The sequence below is a fragment of the Prionailurus viverrinus genome, chromosome B1, assembly GCF_022837055.1.
Source record: "Prionailurus viverrinus isolate Anna chromosome B1, UM_Priviv_1.0, whole genome shotgun sequence".
Classification (NCBI taxonomy): domain Eukaryota; kingdom Metazoa; phylum Chordata; class Mammalia; order Carnivora; family Felidae; genus Prionailurus; species Prionailurus viverrinus.
In genome coordinates, this window is record NC_062564.1 from 166309640 (window position 1) to 166334517 (window position 24878).

A 24878-nucleotide genomic window follows, 5' to 3' on the forward strand; every position below is an offset into this window, starting at 1 on the left:
GATCCTCCGTCCCCTTCTCTCTGGCCCTCCCCCTGCTCATGCTCTCTCTCTCTCTCAAATAAACAAACATTAAAAAATTTTAAAAAGAGCATTTTAAAATAAAAAGTAGATACATTTCTCATGAAACATAATGCCAGAGAATATTATCAACTTTGTAATTCATTTTCATAAAAGTATGGAATATGAAAATTTCATCTTCACAAAGACATGGGAAATGTTTGTGGTACAGTATTAAGCTAAAACAACTAGGATAAAAATATATGCAACACAATCTTAATTTTGTAAAACACATGTACACAATGAGCACAGGACTTAAAGGAATATACAGCTGTGTTATAGTTATCTCTGGATACCAGTATCGTAGGTATAATTTGTAGATGTAGATTTACAACATACAGCACAGTTCAAAACTCATCTTTACAGACTTTATTCTTAGCTACACAGTCTTTCAGTTTAATAAATACTGGAGATACACGTCTCCAACAGAGCATATATGCTTCTGAAAAGACCTATTATGAATACCTTTTGCTGCTGCAGTGGGAAGACTTTTATAAGCCTCTAGTTTTGTGTACAAAAAAGAACACTCTTGGGGTGCCTGGCTAACTCATTCAGTACAGCATGCAACTCTTGATTTCAGGGTTGTGATTTTGAGCCCCACGTTGGCTATACAGATTACTTAAAAATAAAATCTTTGGGGCGCCTGGGTGGCGCAGTCGGTTAAGCGTCCGACTTCAGCCAGGTCACGATCTCGCGGTCCGTGAGTTCGAGCCCCGCGTCAGGCTCCGGGCTGACGGCTCGGAGCCTGGAGCCTGTTTCCGATTCTGTGTCTCCCTCTCTCTCTGCCCCTCCCCCGTTCATGCTCTGTCTCTCTCTGTCCCCCAAAAAATAAATAAACTTTGAAAAAAAAATTTTAAAAAAATGTTTAAAAAAAATAAAAAAAAAAATAAAAAAAAAAAAATAAAATCTTTAAAAACAAACAAACAAACAAAAAAACCCCACTCTTCCCCATTTTTCAGTATTCCTTTCCTCAACAGGTACTTCTGGTCTTTTCTTCCATATCCCATCTTGTTTTCATATCCGTTCATATTTTTCTTATTCCATCCTCTTCTTAATCCCAAATTATAACATCCAGTATTAAAAACTATCTGCTTGCTTTCTTTCTTATGGTTTGAAGTTTAATGCTTTCAATTCCACTTATAATAAATTATAGAAGCTTTTGCTTTATCAACTCCTGGGTTGACAACAACTTTTAGAGCTCTTCCTTGACTTATGAAAGGGTTACATCCCAAAAAACCTATTGCAAGTTGAAAATACTGTAGGTTGAAAATGCATGTAATACCCCTAGCCTACAGAACATCATAGTTTAACCTAGCCTACCTTAAACGTGCTCAGAATGCTTACCTATGAGCCTATGGTTGGGCAAAATCATCTAACACAAAGCCTATTTTATAATGAAGTGTTAGTGCTCGCTTCGGCAGCACATATACTAAAATATAATGAAGTGTTGAATATCTCACATAATTTATTGACTACAGTACTGAAAGTGAAAAACAGAATGTTGTATGGGTACAAAATAATTATGTACCCCCCCTGATCACAGGGCTGACTGGGAACTGAGGCTCCCTGCTACTGTCCAGCATCATGAAAGTATCCTACCGCATCACTCACCCAGGGAAACTGTCTAAATTTGAAATCTGAATGCATACTGCCTTGTATCACAGTAAAGTCAAAGAATCCTAAATCAGACCATCCTAAATCAGGACCATCTTACACATTTTGGTTCTGCTATGACACCTGAACTAAACTCACTGCAGGTCTTCAACAAATATTAGGTGAAAACAGCACCACCACCACCATCACCAAAAAGGGTCCTGATCACATCTAAGGGGGAAAAAAGTAACATTCTAAGGGGGAACACATCTAAGGGGGAAAAAAGTAACATTTCTAAGACATGGGTATTCCCTAGCACAGCTCCTGTTCCACTTACCTACTGTAAACTTTAGTTACTAAATTATTGATCTGTTTGTCAATCTTGTATTTTCGGTAATCTTCCAAACCATCTTTAATTGCGATAATCGTAAGGACTACCACCAAAGGCAGCATCGTAATTTCCTTTTGGAAGGCTTCGACCAAAGGCACCCAGTTCAAGACAGCTAGAAACAGGAAATATAAATTGGCAGCTCTGCAAATCCAAACACACACAAGCAGGTGTTAACAAATCACATACAAGTTTAAAGCAAGAGAGGCAACAATACCACAGGGTGCCTTCCAACGAATTTCTACTGTTTCATTTTCGATGCTACGAAATAGATAACTAGCACAACCTGACGGATCTGAGCAATGTGTCACTCCTGCAGACATCCAGCTCAGGGCATTACTTCAATAAATAGGAGGTAGTTTTTATTAAATACATAATAGTGAATATTGGAGCAGGATAGTCTTGGGTTGTGTAAAACATGACATAAAGCATAACAGAAGACACTATTTTCATTTTAAAGGCTCTAGAAATTTAGAGGAAATTCAGTGTTTAACACATAGTAGAAATAAATTTTTTAAAACTCCAATTCTCTAGCCTTCAGAAGTTACTTTGCAAGTCTGAACATTAAATTCAAACAAGGCTCAAAATAAACAGAGAAGCCCGAGAGGGTTTTTTTCCCCTGGAGACCTACCCTTCTATCTCAGCTCTTCGGCTATGCACTTTTTCAGGAACTTCCTCCACTCCTTTATTTTACATATTCAAATACTTCTCCACTGGTCCCTAAGGTAAATTCAAGTGGCTCATTTCCTTAAAATCTCAATCCTGCATAGCCCCTTGAGTTTTTACCATGAATTTTCTCCATTAACCATTAAACTTCTCAAAATAATTTCCCCACATTTCTCCCTTCCTCGCCTCTAACTCCTTCTGCTCTGAAAATTTCTTTCTTAACTCTTTTTGCTACTTTTTTGGCTTCTATTGTTTTCATGTGGACTGCATCCAAACTTACAACACTGGCCCTGGACTCTGTTCAAGTTCCAGATTCTAGCTCCATCAAGTGTACTAGATTATGAACTTCATAAAAGACAGACTCACCCATAGCATTTAAAGCCATTAATTCAACAAATTCACATCTATACTGTAAACATACCCACCGTTCAATAAATGCATGTGGAACCGAAGTAGAGTGAATAATGAAAATGAATATGTGTAGAATGAATAATGAATGCTGAGAATCTCTCTATTCACACATTAGCATCTCAAACTCAACATTTATAAAAACAAAATAATCAAACCAACTTTCTTTTCATTCCTGTCTTCTGCTAATCCTTCTGGTTAACTCAGATCAAAATGTTCACACCATCTTTTTACTTAATTCTCCGTATCTAACCCATAATATCTGTAATAGATCATTCTTTTCATTCCCGCATTTTTCTAAGCTCAGGTCTTACCACTCACCAGAGTATATACGGAATCTTCCTAAATGTTCTCTCTGCCTTTATTTGCTTCTAAGGGTGTCAGGCAGAAGGGTCCACATTCCAGGCCTCAGTTAAATCTATGCTACTGCCTTTCTGCTTTTACTCCTATTCCTTCCTGCATCTGAAATGTGCTTTGCCGACACCTTTGCCTTGAAAATCTCACCCACTCTCCACAATTAAATTTCAACGCCATTTCGTCTTCTATTGTTCTACTATTGCTCATTTTGAGGCTTCCATCCTACTTGGTAGGACTTTATAACACTCATCACATCCACTGTGTCTTTTCATTGTATACATCTCCTGTTTCCTCGGCTGAATGGCAAACTCCATTAGGAAAGGAGCACCATTTAGACATTTCCTTCAATGCCTAAACTCACAGGAGAGCTTCAATAAATACATATTAAACTGAACTATGTCGTTGCTTCACCTAGTAACATCTTATATCTGCATTTGCTTCAGAGCTCTATTTCCCCCTATAATCAAGTAAGAAAAAGCGAAAATAAAATGCAGCTTGGTCTAATGGAAAGAACATGGAAGCAAGTGTGAAAAGACTCAGAGCTATGGCTCCTGGTCTGCTCCTTATCACTGGCATGACCATGGGTAAACCCCAGCATCGAACTTTGTTTCCTAATCTAGAATATGAACACAACAGTATCTTCCCTGGTCAAGAGAAAGCATTTTACCAATTGTAAAGCGCTGTGTAAACGTGAGGGGTCATCTTTTCACAATAGACTCTACCAGAGTCATCAAAGGAAATGTCCCAAGTCGCAGGCTTAGGTAACCTACGTTATAGAAATGAAAATTCTTGTATCAACCAGAATGACAAAGAACGTAAAATCTTCTTTTTCAAAAACAGAATAAAAGTACCTGTGAAATTGTTCAAATAAGTTTCTTGGCACAAAATTTAGAAGTGTGTACTTTGTTGTTCGTATTCGGTTATTGACGTAGGTACCAGAGAACTTTTCATACTCATCCTTGAAGGGCCGAAGGTGGGGGACAACAACGCGGTGCTTTGCTGCCAGTTTGGGAGTGTGAGAGGGCACACTCCCACAGGCGAGCAGAGAGGAATAGTTGTACGGCCTCTCCTCGTCGTCCCTGCGTGTGCTGCCCATCAGCCGCTGCCAGCGATACCTGGCCCACTGAAGACACTCAGTCATGTCCAAAACGCGCTGAGATCCAGGAGGTGTAGGTGATCTAGCAAAACAAACAGACACCCACTGAAACACTCCTCATAAACTTCTGGAAAGTCTTAAAGAACAGGAAGGATAGTAAAGTTTAAATTTTTTCCATATCAAACAAACACATGACCCAACCGCTGAAGGTATAAATGGTATGAGAACACTTTCATTAGGGGCTCTATTTACTCATGTATTGTGTTTCCCCTTCCCCCGTTCTCAATCCCAGGGAATTTTAGTGAGGACTGAATTGGGGCTGCCTGTTGCCCTCCCCAGCATCCTCCTCAGCCATTGAATCTCTGTCCTTCTCTCCAAGGCCAGGTGACTCATCTTGTAATGCCTTCCCCTCAGCACTGCCATTCTCTCCTGAAGAGTGAATACTGGATCAAAGGACTGATCTACACAAGACAGAGACACTAATAGCATCTTCATGGGATTGCAAAAAGACCAGATGCAGAGGTAATTAAGATGTGGTTAATATCCTTTCAAATTTCCAGTTTAGAATTTAAACCACTTTATATCGAGCAGGAATGACCAAGGATCTACTTAGACATTCTAGCTCGAGCATTTTCAAAATTTGTCAACTGTCAGACTGGTGAGAAATACGTTCTGTGATGTAACCTAGAACCTCCACACAGACAAATACAAACACAGCTGAAACAGAAGTTATAAAACAATTCTTATCCTTATTACTTGCAATGCATGTTCTATTCTACTCTATTTTCACTCTCGTTTGGTCTCTCTCCCATTTTAATACTGGTCAAAATGCACTGAATTGGTCTCGAGATTAACTAGTATGTTGCTATACACACTTTGGAAAGACAATGATTGAATGTGACTCCACAATGGGTCGAAGGTCTACACGGAAGTGAACAGACCTACTTTCTGTTATGGCAGAAAGGCAGGGGAAAACAGCAGCTGAACTAGAATGTTCAGGGATGGCAACACTTCCTATCATGGCCAGGAGAAGGTAGCCTTTTAATCTTTCTTTATCCCAGCAAAGCTAAAAATACATTATTGCTTAAAGAAGGTTGTTATTAATAATAGTTCATATAAATCTACAGCAAAACTTAAGATATCAAAAGGAAAGCAAATCAGAGTAAGTCATACCTCATTAAGAATCAGCATGAATCATAGTATTTTAAAGCTTAGACTTTAGAGATTATTTAATCTAGAGGTCACAAACCAGTGGCCTTTAAGCAAAATTCTACCCAGTGATGTATCTTGATTCATGGTGTCGGTAAACACATTATTAGAATTTGTTTTCTGATACAGGACCAACCTTTGCAAATAGATATAAATTCACATAAAAATACTGATATTTAGTTTCTCTTAAATAAAAAAAAAAAACAACAAAATATCGGGCACATATTTTCACATGATAACAACTGTCAGAAGCCTTTTTACTATAACCCCTGACCCTAACCCTGCATTTTCTGGTTCATCTATTTTAATTGAGTGAATAAGCACAATGTTTACCACTTTTTGACAAATCAAATTCTTCCTGCTCTATAGACTCCAGCTCATATATCAGTTGTATAACTTATTAGGTATGTGACCTATGTAATTAACCTCTGCACCTCAGCTTGCCAATGAAAAAAATGAGACACCATGAAGAATCATGGGGCACACTGTTGACAAACATTGTTCATTCTATTCCCCACTCTCACTCTCCACTTTGGCTATTTCTCAGGTTATACAGAATCAAGGTTGTAAACCCTGTAAATTGGGCTGAGATCCAATCTTTCAATATATTGCTTTTCAAATTAAATAGTCGTCCAACTCTAAGTAAATGCTCAGTCCAATACACCTGTAGATACGTGACAAGTAACCAGCACTAAGTAGGATACATATAGAAGAACAAACATTAACAAAATACAGGCATGACATAAAATGACCCCCACACCACCCGATCTCATCCTCAACCATTCTATCCAAAATTCAAACTATGTTCACGAACAAACTGTATTCCACTTGTTTGGTGTTTCCCAAGCTTCTGTCGTAACAGTTCCCTAGGCCCCTTCCCTGGATATCCTGATTAAAAGAAACTAGAATGGAGCCCTGAATGTGGAATCTAGTACCCAAATGACTTATCAGGGAGGTTGCAAAGCACAGGTTATACCTCATATCTCTGCAAATGCTGCTTTCTGGAGGGCTGGTCAATCATTTCATCCACTCACTGCACCAGCCCCTATTCATCGTTTTAGTTTGACTGTGGAGTGGGGGAAACTGAGGAGGGTCCACACAGGAGATACAGTAAGGCATTCCCTGCTCTGCTCCCATTACAATGCTGAGCCTGGCTCATTCACCCCACTTGTTTCAGGGTGCAGCAGGTAGCTTCTTTCTTCAAAGTCCGGCAACGCATCTAATTGTTTCCAGACTCCACAACAGAGTCTAATGCTTGGCCAAAGTTAGATGATCAACAAATGACTGTTGATCATTGAATTTTATAGAAACGAGGAAGTATGGGGAAAGGAGACGAAACACCCCATTTCCTCTTTCATGGTTCAGCCGGGCTTTCCTTCCATTAGAAGCAGGAGTAATAAGATTTAAGTTTGAGAAAACAGAAGCAGTCAGTTTGTGACTGCATTCCTTCTACCTTTATTAATAGAAGGAATCTGCTTCTCCAAGCCTGAAAGACTCTTGCAGAAAATCATCGTTTTCTTTCCTACTGGCTTTATAAGACCAGTAAGCAGTATAGTAGTGATTAAGAGCATAGACTCCAAAGCCAGACGCTGACATCAATTCCTGGCACCTTCACTTGCCAGCTAACCTTGATCAAAGGGTTGTTCTGAGGATTAATTGAGTTAATATACGTAAAGCCCTTACAATGGTGTGTGAACCATAATTAAGAGCTAAGTAAAGCAAAAAAAATGTAGTGATTATCTGGAAAATGTTCTCTCAATTATAGCATTTATTCATAAATATTGAGAATTTATATGCACAGTGTTGACAGTAACAACTATACCCAATTATTGATCTATATTTAATTTCTTAAACTGTATATAACTCACACTCAGCTTTAGCAACTTTGCATTTCATTTAATTGGAGAGTTTGCCAGGCAACCAACCATGTGACGATAGCAATACCTTCTTCTCAGCTGTTCCCAGGGGTAAACAGAGTAACCTAGTAGACAAAACTCTAAAGAACAACGTGCTATGAAGCATTTTTACTATTTTTCAAAACATCATTCATCATTCCAAGATTTAGCCCACTCCAAAGAGAGTTGATTTGTCATGGTGTTCTGCTAATACATAAAATGGTCCCATGCTTTATTTGACTAATACTCTGCCACTGATTGAAACACTGCCTTCAGAATTAACAGCAAAATTAAACACACACACACACACACACACACATATAAAGAACCAAAGGCTAAAAGTTCAATTATCATCACTTAGAAACAGAAAGAATTTTCAGATCTAGATACTTGACTTGTGAGTGAGCTACTGTCCCTAAAGGTAGGGAGATTTAGTATTTCGTTTAAAAGGAAAAAAACACATTTACCTAGGTTTTATTAAAGTCTCCATGCCTAACATCATTTTTACTTTAGGAGTAAACTACTACTTGTGAAAATTTGGGTTACAACAAACTTGCTGCTGGTTAGTGATGGAAAAATACCATTAAAGATTAACTATATGAAAAGGCCTGCATGTTCCCAGGCTAAGCATGGAAACTTGAAGCCCAACATTACCCAAATTATGCAATGTCAAAAAACACCTGACTCTGGACACTTTGCTTTCACTAACGGACATTAGCATTTTATCTAGAATTTAAAAATTAATTAATATGATCATAGAGCCTAAAGGTCAAGATGCTTTTTTTTTTAATGTTTATTTATTTTTTAGAGACAGAGAGGTAGAGTGTGAGTGGGGAGGGAGAGGAGAGAGAGAGGGAGACACAGAATCTGAATCAGGCTCCAGGCTCCGAGCTGTCAGCAGAGCCCCACAGGGGGCTCAAATCCACCAACCTGGAGATCATGACCTGAGCCTCAGCAGAAGTCGTCAGCCACTTAACCAACTGAGCCACCCAGGCACCCCCTAAAGGTCAAGATTCTTAACGCACGTGAATACTGGGAGAGAAGGACTGGGTATGAGATTAACATGAACCAAATGCTATATACACCCAACTTGCAACACTCCTTCACAGCAAGGCAATTATATGGTAAAAAAAAATAAAAATAAAAAAGTTTCACTGTGAATAACCATTTATCACCAGAATATAAATATCTATACATATTAAAAACATGTGCAAACTTTTTTATAATTGCCACAAAAAATTATAAACCACTTTTACTTAGGAATATTGATGGAAAAACTCATAAAAATCTAGCAAATTAAATACAATGCAAAAGGATGGCTGCTGGTTGTCTCTAGGGGTTGAGAGCAGCCTTCCAGTGACGGCCAGCAAGAAAATGGAGACATAGGTCCTACTACTGCAAAGAACCAAGGTCTGCCAACAACCTGAGTAAAGTTGGAAGTAGATTCTTCCTGGGTTTTCAGTTAAGAACTCAGCCTCGATGACATACTAATTTCAACCTTTGAGAACCTGAGCAAAGAACCAAGTCTCACCATACCTGGACTTTTCATCAACAGAACTATACTCATAAACCAGCGTTTATGAGTGGCATGGACTAAGCCACTAAATTGTGGTTGTTATAATGGCAAGACAAAATTAGCGCAGAGGGCCCAAAAGTAGATCCTTGTATAAACAGAAAGATAATATATGGCAAATATCCCAATTGTGGGATTTCAAATCAGTGGGAAAATGGTGACTTAACATACCTGAATAAATGGTTATCCATCTTGAAAGCCAGAAAGCTAAAATCCTTTATACCTCATTTAAAAATAAATTTTTAGGGGCGCCTGGGTGGTGCAGTCGGTTAAGCGTCCGACTTCAGCCAGGTCACGATCTTGTGGTCCGTGAGTTCGAGCCCCGCGTCGGGCTCTGGGCTGATGGCTCAGAGCCTGGAGCCTGTTTCCAATTCTGTGTCTCCCTCTCTCTCTGCCCCTCCCCTGTTCATGCTCTGTCTCTCTCTGTCCCAAAAATAAATAAACGTAAATAAATAAATAAATAAATAAATAAATAAATAAATTTTTATTTCAAAATATTTTAATAAATTTTTGATTTAAAAAATCTCTAGGTAGATTAAAACTTAAATGTAAAAATTATAGTAAATTTACTGGAAGAAAATTCAGAACACTTATTGTTAGCTGGGCAAAATTGTTAACTTCTCTCTTGGTTAGGAAAGTTCTCTTGTAGTCAGTGCTGGTGAGGATACGGGGAAACAAATCCTCTGGCAATGGGAAATGAATTGCTTAAAATCTCCCCTCCACCAAAAAAAAAAAAAAAAGTAACAATATCTAGTAAAATTGAAAATACATGTAACTATTGACACAGCAATTCCATTTTGGGGAGTCTTACCTATAGGTATAGGTATATGTACAAGAATGTATACTGTAGTTTTGGGGGTTTGTTTGTTTTTTGTAGTAACAGTTTTGGAAATATCATGAGAGTCCTTCAATTATGGAAGAGCCGATACATACACTAGGACACATCCACATTACAGAACATTACACATTTATTTAAAATTATATATATCCATCCATTGACCTGAACGAATGACTATTATGTATAGTTAGGGAAAAAAAAAGGAAATAATGGAGACCTGCAAATAGAAATGATCAAAACCAAAAATTAATAAACATGAATGAAGTACAGACCAAAATGACCGATCTGGATTCAAAGAATGGTAAGAATAAAAACGTGGGCACAGTTGAAGTTTCACTTTAGTTACCACCTACCAAAATAGGCAAAGGTATACATAGATCTAGGATGCACATAAGCCGGTGCAGCTCTTGTCACCTCCTTAGTTCCTCATGAAGACAAGACCGTTTAGCAGTGCTGTCGGCTGTAAGGAATGTGGAGCCTGCCAGTTCACAAGATGCTGGAACAGAAGTCCACTGCCTTTTCAAATTCTTAGGCTGGAAGAAGGGCCACATCAGCACATGAGGGTCTACAGATTATATTATCAAGCCTTGATTAGAGAATCAAGGGCTATCTTAGTGTACTGCAGCTCCACAGACCTAGCTTGTATTTCTTTTTTTTTTTTTTCCAACATTTATTTATTTTTGGGACAGCGAGAGACAGAGCATGAACGGGGGAGGGGCAGAGAGAGAGGGAGACACAGAATCAGAAACAGGCTCCAGGCTCTGAGCCATCAGCCCAGAGCCTGACGCGGGGCTCGAACTCCCGGACCGCGAGATCGTGACCTGGCTGAAGTCGGACGCTTAAACGACTGCGCCACCCAGGCGCCCCCCTAGCTTGTATTTCTTAATGCACTGTTGAATCCACAACTGGCCTGGCCTTGGTTTGCTTCACTTAATAACACAAACTGTGTGTATGTTCACATACATTTGCAAGAACATGGATAAAAGTATAGAATTATTTACACAGGGCTATGACTATCGGTTATCGATAGTGAGAATACAAAGGGAATAGAAGATGAACTCTTCTTTCTTATCTTTGGCACAATGAAGATGTATTGATTTATAATTTTTTAAATAAAGTTTTTGAAGGGAGAATTTATAATTAATAGCTACAAACGTCTAATGTTGCCCTAAGCATTAGGTCTGAGTGATGCTACATGATCCAATATTCCATTCAGTCACAGAAGCTGAAAAAACCAATAAAGTTCTAAAATCTACAAGAGATCATTATGCACAAAACCAATTAAGATTAGCAATAAAGGAATATAGGGATGCCTGGGTGGCTCAGTCGGTTGAGCATCCGACTCTTGATTTCGGCTCAGGTCGTGATCCCAGGGTCCTGGGATTGAGCCCCACATCGGGCTCTGTGCTAAGCATGGAGTCTGTTTAAGATTCTCTCTCTCTCTCTCTCTCTCTCTCTCTCTCTCTCTCTCTCTCTCTCTCCCCTGCTCACAGTCACTCATGCTGTCCCAGAAAGAAAGAAAGAAAGAAAGAAAGAAAGAAAGAAAGAAAGAAATGTAAACCAAGCATTGCTTATAAAATAAGTACTAACATTTCTATCATGGCTACTCTTTATGAAATACATTTACCAGTGTCATTTATGACTTCTATTTTTCAAAGTAAGAAACAAAAAGTCAAAGAAGGGTTTATAATAACTCAAGGCATGCAATTTTAACTCCAAAGTCATGCCTTTCCAACTATACAATACTACTTTTATAGAAAATTTAAAGTCAAATATTATCATTTAAAACTATATTATTTCTAATTATAAAATTTTTTCTAGAAGATATTAAAAACAAAAATCCTTCATAACAGAGCGTACCTAAAATAACATATCGCACTATGCTCCTTCTTGAATACAAATGTACTTGAAAGCAAACAGTTCTCAAAAACCCTGTTTCCCTTAATGAATGCTTAATGAAAAGTTTGTAGCAAGGCAGATTACCAAAGGTAAATATGCAGTAATGAATTCCCTTGGGCCCAGTTAGCATTTAAAACTTTCTGAGGTCATCACCACCCAACAAACAACTTGAATTACACACATAAGCTCACTTGCCTGAAAGAGAAAAACATTCCTATGTATAGTCATGTCAAGATGCTCTGTTTGTGGCTGTCAAACTCCAGCATGCATCAGAGTGTCCTGAACCACATCCCTGACTTTCTGATTCCACAGGTCTGGGGTGAGGGTTCAAGTATTTGCATGTCTAACACATTTCCAGGTAGTGTTGATGCTGCTGGTCCTGAACCATACTTTGGGAACCACTACTCTATGCTAAATCAGTTTATTTCAAAATGTGAAGTTTAAATTAAGAGTGAACAGTTTATTAGGTACCACTCCTGTTACCAGCAAGCCCATCACCTTTAACTGTATAGACCAAGGCTATGACCAGTGACTTGACAACCTGCACAAACAGAAGTTGGTGGTGAGGCCTGCAGGATCAATTCTTTCTACAGATTTAATATAGTTACAGTCAGTTTCAACCAACATTTCCAAAAGCTCAGCAAGGGAGAACAGTAAGTCCCGGCCTTGACAGACTTCTAATCTTCTTCTCGACTAAGAGAAGAAAACCCTAACAAAATATCAAAGTTGTTACATGTTCAAGATCTTGGAAGAAAGTCAAGTTATCTAGTAGGGTCAATAAAAAATACAGAGTAATTTTATAGCTATCAGTTTCCGAGAATAAGATAGGAACTGTTCACAGTAGAAACTTACAAGCTATGAAAGTCTCCTTGACCTTGATGTGTCAGGTAGCCCTCTCTGAAGCACAATGAGCCCTGATAAAACTTGGGCTTGTTCCAATCTGGGTCATCCCTGACTAACTTATTCAATTCTCTCTGTAAGAGCCCTATTGCCCTCAAGGAGATCAATTCTCTCTGACAGGTAATAACAATGGCAGTAAGATCATTTGCTGGTAAGATCTTTGCTGGTTTCTTTGTCATATCAGGGGCCAAAGTGACAGGTTGGCAGGGCTCCTTTAGTAACTACTATCCTGTGATCTACAAAAGGAGATCATCACCCCACATAATCACTGGAAAAAATATGAACAGTCATAGATGGATCTAATACAAGTTTGGTGATGACAAGGGTCAATTTATTTAGTGGGAAAACTGGATCTTGAATAATGAAGTCCCATAATCCTCTGTGCTCTCCAGGTGAGAGGAATCAGATTTGCCAAATAAAGTCATTTTGGAGTTCCGTGTGCTCTTTAATATTCTCTATTAATTTAACTTCTTGAACTAAATCCCCAGTCGAAGTATATATTCTTTTAGATGTATGCAAGAGGCCAGGCAAGGAGAATATGTCACCAAAAACAATGAACTGAAGTAATTACTTTCGATAACTGCTGATTATTATCATGGGAGGAAGTGCTACATAGGAGTATAAAAAACTAACTTATAGTATCTTTCACTTCTACCACTAACGAAGAAATCTTTGTGAGAGCTTTGTCATTTTTTAGGACCCTAAATAGGAAAAGGTCAACTCTACTCAAGCACATAGCCCTTAGGCATCTTTAGAAAAGAGTGCTTAAAGGGGCACCTGGGTAGCTCAGTCAATTAAGCATGCAACTTCGGGTCAGGTCATGATCTTGTGGTCTGTGGTTTCGAGCCCCATGTCGGGCTCTGTGCTGACAGCTCAGAGTCTGGAGCCTGCTTAAGATTCTGTCTCTCCCTCTCTCTCTGCCCCTCTCAAGCTTGCTCGCTCTCTCTCTCTCTCTCTCTCCCTCCCTCCCTCTCTCTCTCTCTCTCTCTCACACACACACACACACACACACACACAAACATTTAAAAAAAATTTTTTAAGAAAAACAAGGAGTGCTTAAGCCACGTTTACTCAGTCCATGACCTGAAAACCAGACACTGGCTGATGGAGGGGGAGAGAAACAAAAAATACTGTTCTACATCACAGAAGCAGCCTCTAAATCAGACTGAGGGAAGGAACCCTCCAGAGCAATGGAGGGTCCTCATGTTTAATATCATTGCAGTTGAATTTTCAAAGACAACATGTTTATTTTAAAAGAAGACAGATACAAAATATGACTGTGGTACCTAGATGCATAGTTTTATACTGGGAAGAGTTATTCATTCTTAATGTTTCCAAATACATTAAGTATAAGACATTCTTTAATTCTCTTATGTGAGTGTGCATATATATATATATATATATTTTTTCATCCATTCAGACTCTGAAAGCTTTACCATCTCTCATCTTCGATGTATCTCAACTTTCTCTTGAAAGGACCACACATCCAAATGAGTTACATTTGCTGATGCTTGGACTTCAAAACTGGTTTAAGCTAGCAAAAGGGCAGGGAAAATGCTGCAGTTGTATGAATGTCTCTCTGGTACTAGGAACCAAAAAAAAGCTCACCCATACTCATGGTTAGTTCCTAATATGTCTTTGTCTATTCTTAAAGCTGAAAAAACATATATTAAAAGTTAATAACAATTTTTAATACTATGTTTTGACATTGGTAATTCTAGATAGTACTCCTAAATATTAAGATGACAGAAAAGCATGTTTTTGAGATTTGGTTATTCAACTCTAATAAAATATTAATTCAATAAACCTAAGATCATAACAATATCTGCCACTTAGAAAGACATGCCAAGTTCTGTGCTGGGGATAAATATACAGTAACTTTAATCCTTACAACAAAGGACATACAATTATCCCCATGTTAGGATGAGAAAACTGAGGCTCAGAGCGATTGAGAAATTTACCCAAGGGACATAGCTTGGTGAGTGGTTGGTTACCCAAGCGTAATCCAAAGAACATGAGGGTTGGAAGAAAGAAGACGATGAGTATAAAAAATCTGAACTTAACGTCGTTTAGGGAAAAAAAAAGAACTAAAGACACACTTCATTTGAAAAACTAAAGTTAACAAGTTCAAATATTTGTATTTAATTTTAAAACATTCTATTGATGCATTCAATAGAACAATCTTTACATATGTTTGAAACGTGATTCAGTACACACAAATAAAATTTGCTTTTAAATGATTCATTTTTAACCTGACTTCAGTATCATCTGCCCCCACAGGGACCTGTAAGCAGCTAAACTGCAGTCTTTCACTGTTGCTCCTTCATGCATGGCCTCACTTCCCTGCTCATCCAAATTCAATTTCGTGGTCAACCCTGTTATCATTTCCTTCTGTAGTCTCTCTACCCCTTAGCTCTTCTTTCCTCTCTTGGCAAAACTCTTATCCTAGTTCTATTCAAATCAGTTATATCCAGATCCCTGTTATACTCTGTTCTAGTTAGTACCTCCAAGTTGAAAGTGTCAGAGAGAAACGTGTAACATCCCTCACTGGTGTCACTTTAAATTACTGACCATGGACCACCAGCCAGCCACACCTGCTGATGGTAATCACACAGCATTTGCAAACTCTTCACTTTCCCACTTTCATAGACAACTGTTTCATACCTTCTCCTCTAACTTTCCATATCTCCCTCCTAACTTTCTTCCTGCTGATGACCTTGTTTCTACTGTACTGAGAAACCAGGGCCATCAAACCAGAACTTCTACAGGTTCCCCCCATGTAACTGCCCTCCAGCTCAGACCTCTTCCCCCAAACTCCAGACTCCTGTATCTGCCTGCCAACGAGGCAGCCCATCTCTAGATGGTAACATGTACAGAACTGTGCTCTTCTGCCTCCTCTGCAGATTAGCCCTATCAGTTGATGGCAGCTCCATCCTTCCGGATCCTCAGCCTGGGGTCCTGTCCTTTCCTCAAAACCCACATATAGTCAGTCAGCAAATTCAGCTGAATCCAGAATCTCACCACATGGCATCACCTCTACCACTAAACCCTAAGTTACATCCTGAATTTTCTACAATTTAAAACTCTCTAGAGGCTCTCATCTTAATTATGACAATAGCTGTCAGCATCACGTGTATCTGCCTCCCAAACTCCTCTCCAATTTATTTTTTTAGTGTTTATTTGAGAGACAGAGCACAGATGAGCAGGGGAGGGGAAGAGAGAGAGAGAGAGAGAGAGAGAGAGAGAGAGAAGGAGGGAGGGAGGGAGAGATAGAATCCCAAGCGGACTCCATGCTGCCAGCACAGAGCCCAACGTGGGGCTAAAACTCCCCAATGGAAGATCCTAACCGGAGCCAATATCAAAAACCAGATGTTTAACTGACTGAGCCACCCGGGTGCCACAGTTCTCTCCAATCTATTGCTCCTCCCCTCCTTCATGCCACCTGCCACAGGCTCACCTCAGCCATCCCTGTTCTCCTTCCCAGTTTTATTTTTCATAGAACTTTTGCATCAATTTCCAACATCATAAAATTATTTTTGTATTTTAGCTCTTGTCTCTCCTCTCCATTAGAGGAGGGATTTCTATCTTTTTTGTTCACTCATACAGACTAGTCCTGCAAAGTACCAGGCACAGAGTAGATTTCAATGCATATCTGTGGAATGAACATAAGAATCAGGTACCACCTCTCATACTTAGCAAAAAGAGGAATATCTGTGACAATCTTGTATACACCATTTCCATAAGGTATATAAGTTATTCCATGATCTCATTGTATCTTTTATTGTGCATGCTAAAGTTATTAGAGTTTCAGATTTAGATTTATGGCATGTAACCCTAAAATGACCACTAACAAGACTCTGCAACAGGTAGACATAAAAAGGGAAATAAAACAAGGAGACCGTATTTTTAAAAATTACTCAGGTATTTGAATTTCTTTGTTGTGAAACTCTCAGGGAGGAAGTTTTCTGAATACCTATTTTTTTTCACATAGCTTAAGGTTTATCCCTTTAAGTACCAAAACAATTTTATCTGGGATGAAACAGCAACATGTAAAAGAATGAAACTGGACTACTCTCTTACACCATACACAAATAAACTCAAAATGGATGAAAGACCTAAATGTAAGACAGGAAACCATCAAAGCCCTATAGGACAAAACAGGCAGCAACCTCTTTGACCTCAGCTACAGCAACTTTGTACTCAACATGTCTCCAGAGGCAAGGGAAACAAAAACAAAAATCAACTATTGGGACCTCATCAAGATAAAAAGCTTCTGCACAGCAAAAGGAACAATCAGCATAACTAAAAAGCAACCAAAGGAATGGGAGAAGACATGTGCAAATGACCTATTGGGTAAAGGGTTAGTATCCAAAATCTATAAAGAACTTATCAAAATCAACACCCAAAAAAATAAATAATCCAGTGAAGAAATGGGCAAAAGACATGAATAGACACTTTTCCAAAGAAGACATCCAGATGGCCAACAGACACTTGAAAAGATGCTCAACACTGTCCATCATCAAGGAAATACAAATCAAAATGACACTCAGATACCACCTCACACCAGTCAGAGTGGCTGAAATCAACAACTCCGAAACAACAGATGTTGGCAAGGATGTGGAGAAACAGGAACCCAGTTGCACTGTTGGTGGGAATGCAAACTGGTTACAGCCTCTCTGGAAAACAGTGTGGAGGTTCCTCAAAAAATTAAAAATAGAACTACCCTATGACCTAGCAATAGCACTACTAGGAATTTATCCCAAGGATATAGGAGTGCTGATGTACCTACAATGTTTACAGCAGCACTATCAACAATAGCCAAATTATGGAAAGAGCTCAAGTGTCCATCAACTGATGAATGGATAAAGAAGATGTGGTTTACATATACAATGGAATACTATTTGGCAATGAGAAAGAATGAAATCATGCCATTTGCAGCAACGTGGATGGAACCGGAAGGTATTATGCTAAGTGAAATAAGTCAGTCAGAGAAACACAGATATCGTATGTTTCACTCATATGTGGTATTTGAGAAACTTAACAGAAGACCATGGGGGAAGGGAAGGGAGAAAAATAGTTTCAAACAGAGAGGGAGGCAAACCATAAGAGACTCTTAAATACAGAGAGAAAACTGAGGGTTGATGGGGGCTGGGGGTAGGGGGAATGGGTTATGGGCATTGAGAACAGCACTTGTTGGCATGAGCGCTGAGTGTTGTCTGTAAACGATAAATCATGGGAATCTATTCCCAAAGCCAGGAGCACACACTGTATACACTGTATGTTAGCTAACTTGACAATAAATTATATTTAAAAAAAAATAACTAAATAAAAAATTAAAAAAATAAAATTAGAAAAAACACAAAGTGGGAAAAAAAACAATAGGATGAAGTGTGAAGAGTGTTAAAACCAGGGGAGTATAAGTGTGTGTGTGTGTGTGTGTGTGTGTGTGTGTGTGTGTAGTCCCTGTGTGTGACTGCCTTTTAAAATTAAATATAAATTGTTTCTTGATTACTATTTTGGAATTTATGTGCATTCTTATATACCACTACTTTGGATAATCAAGGTTTGATCCTACACAGACTTATGGTTTTTCCCTCTGTTATGTAACATCTGGTATTCAGAAACTGTATCCCCTTCCAGATCATCTTTATTTTTGCCTTGTTCGTGTTAGTGCTTCCCAGGATTTATACTGAACAATTCAACTTTGTCAAAGAAGAATCATGCTTTCACAACATTGTACTTAAAAAGAATAAAATAGGGGTGCCTGGGTGGCTCAGTCAGTTAACCATCCGACTTTGGCTCAGGTCATGATCTCACGGTTCGTGGGTTCAAGCCTCGCATCGGGCTCTGTGCTGACAGCTCAGAGCCTGGAGCCTGCTTTGGATTCTGTCTCCCTCTCTCTGTCCCTCCCCTGTCTGTGCTCTCTCTCTCTTTCTCTCTCTCTCTCAAAAATAAACATTAAAAAATGTTTTAATAAAACAAAAATAAATAAATGAATTTTCCTATATTTTACACAGTTTAAGTAAATTTTCTTCTGAGAATTCAGTTCCAATATTCTAAGCACCATTACAGCAAAGTGTTCTATATAGTGATGCCTTCAGGATGTTTGGAAACACATCCATAAGTTCTCTTTCAGTAGTTGAAGGCCTCCTTGTTTTGAATGCTCATGTCTGACTTTATAGGTTTCTCCCTTGGGTGCCCAAATATCTGACTTCATCAAAATTTAACTCATACTCCCAACTCTCTTAGAAAATCAATATGCTTAAATATTGAATTAATAATGACCTCAATGGTCTTCAGGAAGCAGAACACAGAAACTTATGGCTTATTTAGTGAAACCTATTTTCACTGTTCAGAGATCACTTTTCCTTCTATCTGTTTAATAAACAGGCACCAAGGGTTCCCTGTGCCAGTCTGGCACTTTTCCTGGACTGCAACCACAATAATGAAAAGTCCTATGTAAATTCCATGATTCCTGCCCTCAAGGAACAAAGAGCCCAGAAGAGGGATCAGGCATGAACTTCATGAGATTCCCTCATTCCCTGAAATACTTCAGAGATTAACCTCCATGAGACAAACCTTGACATGTTTATGGCCAGGTTTCAGAGTGGTAAATACAAAGAACATTAAAACACTAACCTAATCAATAAACAAGTAAGTTATGATATGAAGTTAGCACCCAGATAAGTGCCCATTTTGAAAACAAGAGCCAAAATACCTTCCTAAACAGCAGAACACAAATTTCATGGCGTGGTATCTTTATTCATCACACAAAGGACAACAAATTCTAGCTCTATGTGACAAGCTGTGTGTGTAAAACATAATAAACACACTGGATTGTGATTCTAAATACATGCTGTAAAAGACTGTTAGTAAGAAAGAGGGGAATGAACTGTAATTATTTAATAGCTGCTTCCCCATTAAGACCATCCTATTTACAGTTTGAACCAATAACCAGACAATGCCTACCACATGACAAGTACTCAATGAATATTAAAAAAAAAATTGTTAATGTTTATTTTTGTGACAGAGAGAGACAGAGCATGAGCAGGGGAGGGGCAGAGAGAGAGGGAGACACAGAATCCAAAGCAGGCTCCAGGCTCCAAGCTGTCAGCACAGAGCTCGATGTGGGGCTCGAACCTATGGACCGTGAGATCATGACTTGAGACAAAGTCAGACGCCCAGGCGCCCCAATGAATATTTTTAAATAAATTAAATAAGTATTTTAAGTAAATATTTTAAATAAATTAACTAATCTCTAATAAGGTTCATGGTCATATACTATGCATCCCAGAAATGAGTGTTCTCCAAAGAAGAAAAATCTCAAGAAGATAAAGGTCAAGCAATCAGTAAGTGTGCAATAAGTATTACTGAATGATGGGATCCTACTTGGTCTATTCTACCTTGTCTTCTGTAATCCAAGACGACCTAAAGCCACTTACCTCTGCTTGAGATAATTATATTTGTCCTATTGATGACTTAGGTTGTATTAAACTAGGGGTTCTCAACTAGGAACAATTTTGCCTCCCCAGGGGACATTTGCAGTATCGGGAAGCATTTTCGGTTGTCACAACTGAGGGGGTGCTAATGGATAGGTGCCGTGGATGCCACTATAATCACAGGACAGCCCCTACGACAACAAAGAATTATTGGCCTAAAATGCCAATAATGTTACTGCTGAATACACGTCTAGAGCAAGCCATCACATTTGTTCGAGAGAGAGGAAAGTAGCAGAGTGGAAAAAAGAGCTTTTCAGGCAATCATGGGGTCAAATCCTGATCAGTAAGTGGCAGCTATTCTTACTATTATGGAGCACTTATTAATCATTTGATGGCAACATTTCACTAAGTAGGAAAAGCATTTAAAGGTGATAAGACTTAGCAACTTAAAAAATTCATAATTTAAAGCTAGAAAAGATCTTAAATATCCAACTAAATACTTCATACACAAGAAAACTGAGGTTCAGAGACACTGACTCACCCATTATTATACATCAAGTTAGTGGCAGTCACATAAAATAATCCAGCCATCCTCTCCACTACCGTTTAATTACTCATTCATATATAGGTAGGTTTTTATTAATTCCTAAATTGCACACTTATAAATATGTCGTAAGTTATTTAAGTCATAGTTTGACTATAAGATTTTATGCCTGCTAAAATTTTGTATGATAGTGTGCTTACCCTATGTTTAAAATTACTGATTTATTCACATTTGTATCTACCTTAAAATTTTCACAGCTAATTTGTGAGCTCTGCCTTATTTCATTTTCATCCTAATGAAAATGAAATTTTCCTATTAGCACTCACAATGGCCTACTTTTTACATTGATATTTTATAAAAGCAATATAAAAAATTATTCACTTCTGGTTTAAATATTTGCTAGAAGGGCATGAACAAACACGTAGACACTGACAAACTGCAAATACATAGGAAAAAAGTATTTCCAACTTCACCAGTAACCTTAAAAAAGCAATTAAAACAGAGTATTTTTTGCACTGAATGTAGCAAAGAATTTCTTTATTCATAATGCTCAATGAAAGCAAGCTTTCATACAGTTCTGGGGTAATCTAGCCCACTTTTTCACTTCTCTGGAGCCAAGAGGTAATACGCCTTAAAATGCTCATCGTCCTCGGCCCTGAGTAGAAAGATGATCAACTCAGCACTGGAAAGGGCACGAATTCAAAAGCCGAGAAAAAGAGAAATTGTTAAATTGTGGTGTATCTAAATGGAAATATAATATTTAAAAAATATTCAAATGAATTTTTGAAGTTTATAAGGTTTTATAAGTTTATAAGGTTTTAATCCATTATTTACACCTGTATATCACTATGAACTCAAGTGGAATGAATATATATATATATATATATATATACACACACACACACACACATACACTCTTTATATACATAAATTTGGAATAAAATATTTTTAAAACATAAACACTGGTTATTTTGAGGTAGTATATTAATAGATAACTTTTAAATATGTTTTGTAACTGTCCATATCCATGAAAATATATACTCACTTTATCATTAGAAAATATATCTTCATTTCAGTGAAAAACTATTCACTGAATACAAACTAATCCCACAAAACATGTCCCAACTTTAATCACAAAGCCAAATGCTTATGGTAGAGAAAAGCATACAAGTAAGTTAACGCTTTGCTTCTACATTTAAGATCAGGGATGGGGTGCCTGGTGGCTCAGTCGGTTGAGCGTCCAAGTCTTGGTTTTGGCTCAGGTCATAATCTCATAATTTGTAGGTTCAAGCCCCACATCGGGGTCTGTGCTGATGGCACGGAGCCTACTTGGGATTCTCTGCCTCTCTCTCTACCCCACCCCTCCCCAGGCTTGCTCTCGCTCTCAAAATATATAAACGTAAAAAAAATAAATAAATAAAAGAATACAGCCAGTAAAGATGCACTATGAAAATACTTTTATGTGGAGACTCTATATATAATTAATTAATTACAACTTTAATGATCAAAGTAGGTACCTATATCATTCCTCACCTCCACAAAGACACTCAGGACCTCTGGTAAGAAATCTTGATTCCCTAGGCACAAACTCCCTACTGAGAGTCATAAGGATTCATATTTTCTTTCTTTAATCATCCTCCAAAAATATACCCAAGATCAAAGGATGAGAAAAATGTCCCCCTCTTTTTGTCTTATGAAACACAAAAATGTTTAATTATATCTTTTGAAGCTAGCTCACAAGTAGCACACAAGTATTTGAAATGGCACACAGGAGTCCATGGAATTGTCTTTTTCAAAGACCTTTTAAACCAGACCAGGCACCTGTCCACCAAAACCCAGTGACTATGGCCTGCTCATTAAGGATCTTACCCTAAGCCTGTATTCTCAAACTATCACAGATCAGAATCACCTGAAATTTGTGAAAACATGGCTTCTTCCCCTGTGCACGCACGTGCGTGCGCGCGCGCACACACACACACACACACACACACACACACACACTCTCCAGTTTCAGATTCAAAAGGTTTGCAGTGGGGCCTGAGAATTTGTATTTCTAACAAGTTTAAGTGATGCCAATTCTGGGTACCAGAATCTGAAAATCATTGACCTAGGCAGCTCAAATCTGCTCTGGAAAAACTTATTTATAATTTATAAATATATTTTCTCCATAGATTCATTATGACTAAATATTTTTATGCAACTAATCATTTCTAGCCCAATAGTGTATATGTTACTGTCGTTCAAATAATTAGTGAAACTACTCTTTTATACACAAGAAATGGAATATTTTCTGGATGTGTAACCACAGAAAATTTTATCAAGGCAAAGAAAATAAAAGAATGAGGAATAAGAGAAAAAATTAATGGATAGGGAAGGGAGTTATTTGTAGCTAAAATGGAAAGAATTTAACTCTGAAAGATGGTATATACTTATAAAACTAAAGGTTAAGTTAATTGACTACATTAAATTGTTTTCCAAAGGTTTTTTGCAGATTATTAACTTGAGTTATAAATACAGACCAAATAAACACATCAAAGACTAAAATTTGGGAGTGTCTGGGTGGCTCAGTTCATTGGGCATCTGACTCTTGATTTTGACTCAGGTCATGATCTCACAGCTTGTAGGATCGAGCCCCACATGGGGCCCTATGCTGGCAGCATGAATCCTGCTTGGGATTCTCTCCTCTCCCTCTCTCCTCCTCTCCTGCTCCTCTCTCAAAATAAATAAACTTTTTTTTAAAAAAAAGACTAAAATTTTAAGACATAGTTTCCTCTAAAAGTATATGGTATCACTGGATATATGAAGACAGGCATTTCTTTAGCTGAACTGTAGAAAGGAGATTTCAGTATAATGGATGAGATTTAATTAATTTCTAAAAACTATTTAAAGATTCACTTCTGGAAGTGCTGGGTGACTTAAAATATGTTACAAGTATTTCAGAGAAGTATTAGTTTACAATGGTTAAAAATGACTTCAGCACATGACTTAATGTAATGAACGCACAGATCACATACATCAACTACAAGTATACCTTGGAGATATTCCAGTTTGGTTCCACACACTACAGTACAGTAAGCCAATGAATTTTTTGATTTCTCAGCGTATTCAAAAGTTATGTTTTTATTACACTGTAGTCCATTAAGTACAAAATAGCATTATGTCTCAAAAAGAATGTAAATACCTTAAATAAACAATGTACATACCTTAATGCCTGTCTTAATTAAAAACTGATTTATTGCTAAAATTATGCTAACCATTATCTGAGTTTCCAGCCAAGCTGTCATCTTTTTGCTGGTCAAGGGTCTTGCCTCAATGTTGATGGCTGCTGACTGATCAGGGCAGTAGTGGCTGAAGGTTAAAGTGACTGTGGCAATTTCTTAATATAACAATGACATTTGCTGTATCGACTGACTCTTCCTTTCACAAATGTTTCTCTGTAGCACGCAATGCTATTTGTCAACATTTTGCCCAAAGAAGGGCTTCTTTCAAAATTAGAATCAATCCTCTCAAACTCTGCCACTGCTTTATCAACTAAGTGTATGTAATATTCTAAATCCTTTGTTGTCATTTCAATTATCTTCACAGCATCTTCGCCAGTAGATTCCATCTCCAGAAACTACTGATCACTGATCACCATAACAAATACAATAGTAATGAAATATTATAATAATGAAAAAGTTTTAAATATGGCAAGAATTACTAAAATGTGACACAGAGACATGAAATGAGCAAATGCTATTAGAAAAATGGCACTGACAGACTTGTTCGACACAGGACTGCCATAAACCTTCCATTTGTAAAAAATTCAGCATCTGAGAAGCATGATAAGTTCAAGTACAATAAAGTGAGGTATACCTGAATTTTAATTGTCTTGACATGTATATTTAAATTGTCTTTGGGGTACCTGGGTGGCTCAGTTGGCTGGGCATCCTGCTCTTGGTGTTGGCTGATCTCACGGTTCATGGGATCGAGCCCCACATAAGACTGTGCTGGCAGCGGGGAGACTGCTTGGGATT

At 38.0% G+C, this 24878-nt stretch overlaps 1 protein-coding gene across 4 annotated transcripts in view; it reads right to left on the minus strand.

The window, feature by feature from the left end:
• ATP10D (ATPase phospholipid transporting 10D (putative)) overlaps positions 1–24878 on the minus strand; it is a 110537-nt gene that overhangs the window by 78331 nt on the left and 7328 nt on the right. Inside the window, exons 1-3 of one of the 4 annotated variants that reach the window (XM_047857494.1) lie at positions 23124–23130; positions 4321–4571; positions 1988–2182 (exon numbers count right to left, since the gene is read on the minus strand). In XM_047857494.1, coding sequence (XP_047713450.1) covers positions 1988–2182; positions 4321–4565 — 440 coding nt within the window. In that variant the 5' untranslated portion in view covers positions 4566–4571; positions 23124–23130. Of the gene's footprint in view, positions 1–1987; positions 2183–4136; positions 4236–4320; positions 4648–23123; positions 23131–24878 lie in introns of those variants that run through there. The other 3 variants (XM_047857495.1, XM_047857493.1, XM_047857496.1) reach the window with 3 other exon arrangements.